Here is a 3,746-nt window from a genome sequence, read left to right as displayed (position 1 = left end):
AGTAGGTACCAAAGACTTGGTGGTTGCCTGGTTGAACCAATTTTGATACTCAGTTTCTAGGGTTGTGGACTTGGAGTGAGAATTATAGAGTTTCAAACGAAACCGTCGGGATGGTGGAAACGTTGTAGAGCTAACAAGTGGGACAGATTCAATCATGGAAAGAAATTCCCACAACGTTCCTACTTGGCATCTTGAGGTGCAATTTTGAATTTCTACAATAAACCTGTTGTTCTTACAAACTTTGAGAGCGTCCAATCAACTTACCTTTTGAATAAAAAAAAAGGAAAAACGAAAAGGTGAAAAGCTAACTCAGGTTGTTAAATTAATCATTAAATTACAGTTTGATCCCGGATAACACTTAAAAATTTTGATGTGAACTTTTTTGATTTTTTTAAAATAAAATGAAGGAGGAAACCATATTTAATTTGGTGACGTCATGGGGTTAGGACAAAAACCCCGAATGTGATGATTTTGATGCCAAGAAAAATAACGGGTTCTCAGCCAGCGTACCTAGATTCCAGCGGAGGGGGGCGAGGGAGGACCCCCCCCCCTTGAACTTCATTATTTTTATCCTTCAACATAGGCCAGACTCCGAATATTTGGAGCCGTCCCCGACTTTTTTTTTTTTTGAGAGAGGGTTAATGGTTTTGTAGGTAGGTATGTAGGTATACATTCTTCCGAACATTCTAACATCAAAATTTTCAATATATAGAAAAAGAGGACCCTAGTGAAAGGCTGAAAGGTTCCATGGTGTCGGCGGGGTATTAGGTCCAGGGTCCATGTCTTTATGGTCTTCGTTGACGTACCACGGTACCATTAGTAAAAGTCCGCAACGGAGCTCCGACCCTCGAGAGTCTCGAGACCCTCGACCCCAGCCACGCCCGCTCCGACTCTCAGACAGATCTAGGTCTTTAGCTCCTACCTAGGCCTGTTACACCACTCCACACCGAAGCTTTTTCCGTCACACACACGTTCCGGTGGTGTGACAGATTTTGGTCGAAGAGACATCGAGAGTCTGTGAAATAAATGAGGGTAAAATTTCATGCCTCGACTGGGATCAAACCCACGCCCTCCTGGTCACCAGGCGAGCGTCTTCACCACCGAGGCAGGATCATAATTCATAAATTGTAACTCAAAATCGTTTTACTCCAGTTAGCCAAATAATTTCCAATTTTCCATTGGGACGGCAGGATCATAATTCATAAATTGTAACTCAAAATCGTTTTACTCCAGTTAGCCAAATAATTTCCAATTTTCCATTGGGACAAAAAAAGTCCTAGGCGTTTGCAACACAGCTCTATTAAAGATTTTACAAAGAGGAATGAACATTCAAAACATCTGATTTGAAATCATCTGCTTTGTGATACGCGATTCTTTACAGTTCTTACCTTTTAAATTCGTTGATTTTACATGATCATAAGGTCGAGTTTTGCTTGAAGCAGGGTCTTCCTAATTTAAGAAGAGCGGACTGCGGCTCTTGATGTGAACGGGCTGGGGCCCATTCATTTCACGACAAGGACGTTCACTTTTTAAGGAGGTGTATTTCCTGAAATCTCGCTTCCTGTATACCCAAAAAATTAAATCCATATTCAAAATGCCTCATCTGTGTGCAAAACACTCGGATGCAATAATTTTGCGTGATTTAGAGAATACACCATGCGCGTTAAATACCGCGCCTGAGAAAACCGCGTGTACACCCATCTTTGAGCCGCCTTTTCTGAACTTTCTTTTTACCTCTTTGGAATCGATGATTTGTTTTGATTTTGAGATTTTTGAGGAGCGGATTTTACAAATTTTTGTTGATTCTGGAAATTTTGGATTTTTTTTCGCCGGTTTTGTAAATTTCTGGCAATAATCTAGCCTTTTCTGAACTTTCTTTTTACCTCTTTGGAATCGATGATTTGTTTTGATTTTGAGATTTTTGAGGAGCGGATTTTACAAATTTTTTTGATTCTGGAAATTTTGGACTTTTTTTTTTCGCCGGTTTTGTAAATTTCTGATTTCTGGCAATAATCTGACTTTGACTTGGTAATATTCTCACCACAACCTTTCTCAGACTGTGAACTTATCGTACCTGCAAGTTTACAAAAGGAATCTCCGTACCGCTAAGTCCTGTAAGTATAATCCCTCTTGACTCCCCAGGTGTAGGTATACACCTGTGATCTTATCACCAACGAATTACCTACTACATAAATCAAAATAAATGATTTCATAGTGTTTTAGACTTAAAAGACCATGAAATAGGTTCCTTGTTCCTATCTTGTACATCTTATTTACTATGCCTTCTTAGTTTTAAAGAGAAGTCAGGTTTGATTCTAGAGCCGCCTTTTCTGAACTTTCTTTTTACCTCTTTGGAATCGATGATTTGTTTTGATTTTGAGATTTTTGAGGAGCGGATTTTACAAACTTTTGTTGATTCTGGAAATTTTGGACTTTTTTCGCCGGTTTTGTAAATTTCTGGCAATAATCTGACTTGGTAACCATTCTCACCACAACCTTTCTCAGACTGTGAACTTATCGTAGGTACCTGCAAGTTTACAAAAGGAATCTCCGTACCGCTAAGTCCTGTAAGTATAATCCCCTTTGACTCCCCAGGTGTAGGTAGGTATACACCTGTGATCTTATCACCAACCAGAATAAAATTGTCACAAATGAGCAGTGACCAGTGTTCTTATAGGGTTAGGTTAAACACAAAAAGGAGATTTCTTTTTCATTGCCATGGCTTCTGAATAATTACCCATTTCATTTACAATCCATTCCATTCCATTTCATTTACAATCCATTCCAGAATTTCAATGGCACGTGGAGGAATCAGAGGTGGTGCAAGAGGGAGAGGCACTCCCCAGGTGTAGGTAGGTATACACCTGTGATCTTATCACCAACCAGAATAAAATTGTCACAAATGAGCAGTGACCAGTGTTCTTAAAGGGTTAGGTTAAACACAAAAAGGAGCTTTCTTTTTCATTGCCATGGCTTCTGAATAATTACCTATTTCATTTACAATCCATTCCAGAATTTCAATGGCACGTGGAGGAATCAGAGGTGGTGCAAGAGGGAGAGGTGGACCAATGCGAGGAGGTATCCCTCCGCAAATCAGAAGATTCCCCAAGTATGTTCCTCACATGAGACATCCATTTGACTATGTCCTATGTGAAAATGCTTTCCCAAGAGTTGCTCCACGGCCTGACGAAGAACTGTACGAACAAATTTTACTCAAGAGAAACGAAGAGTTGACACCTTCCGAACAGGACCTTGCACTGATCCAGGGCTTTGTGCAAAAAGTGCAGGCTGTGTTTGACAAACTGATTGTCTCGTCTGGTGATCCAGAGATTGATGTAAGTTTCCAAAACACATATTTAGAACCAACATAAATAAATTTGCAATTCCTTACAATTATTTGTAGGAAGCACTGATGTATATCCCACCCCTATTATAGCCCCCTGTGGCATGAGGCCCCACATGGACCCTTAAGGTGGGCCCTGTCAAATTTGGAGATCTACCCTTCTCTTTCAGAGGGAGGGGGCCTAGGAAGCCATTGGAAAGTAGGTATTATTAAAGAAACAATACCAATGTCACCTCCTATGTTGAAAGGTCTATCACTATCACATAGCTTCCCTTGGAAAAAAATATACTGTGTAATTTACTTATTTTTAATCTCTTGAATACTTCTCTTTAATTTCTTGAAATTATTATCAATTTTCCCTCTAGATTGACGAGACCAGGGCTGTGGGGTCATTCAAGAAAGG

General features: G+C 39.9%; 1 protein-coding gene across 1 annotated transcript in view; it reads left to right on the top strand.

The window, feature by feature from the left end:
- Positions 1-2,378: 2,378 nt before the first annotated feature.
- Positions 2,379-3,746, top strand: part of LOC103521844 (interleukin enhancer-binding factor 2 homolog) — a gene marked incomplete at its 3' end in the record, with an annotated part of 20,980 nt that continues 19,612 nt past the window's right edge. The window contains 3 exon segments of the mRNA XM_017448901.2: positions 2,379-2,567; positions 3,014-3,335; positions 3,709-3,746. Of these exon segments, the coding sequence (XP_017304390.1) occupies positions 3,021-3,335; positions 3,709-3,746 (353 nt within the window).

The sequence above is a fragment of the Diaphorina citri genome, unplaced genomic scaffold, assembly GCF_000475195.1.
Source record: "Diaphorina citri unplaced genomic scaffold, Diaci psyllid genome assembly version 1.1 scaffold6081, whole genome shotgun sequence".
Lineage (NCBI taxonomy): Eukaryota > Metazoa > Arthropoda > Insecta > Hemiptera > Psyllidae > Diaphorina > Diaphorina citri.
This window is presented reverse-complemented; position numbering and strand designations above follow the sequence as displayed.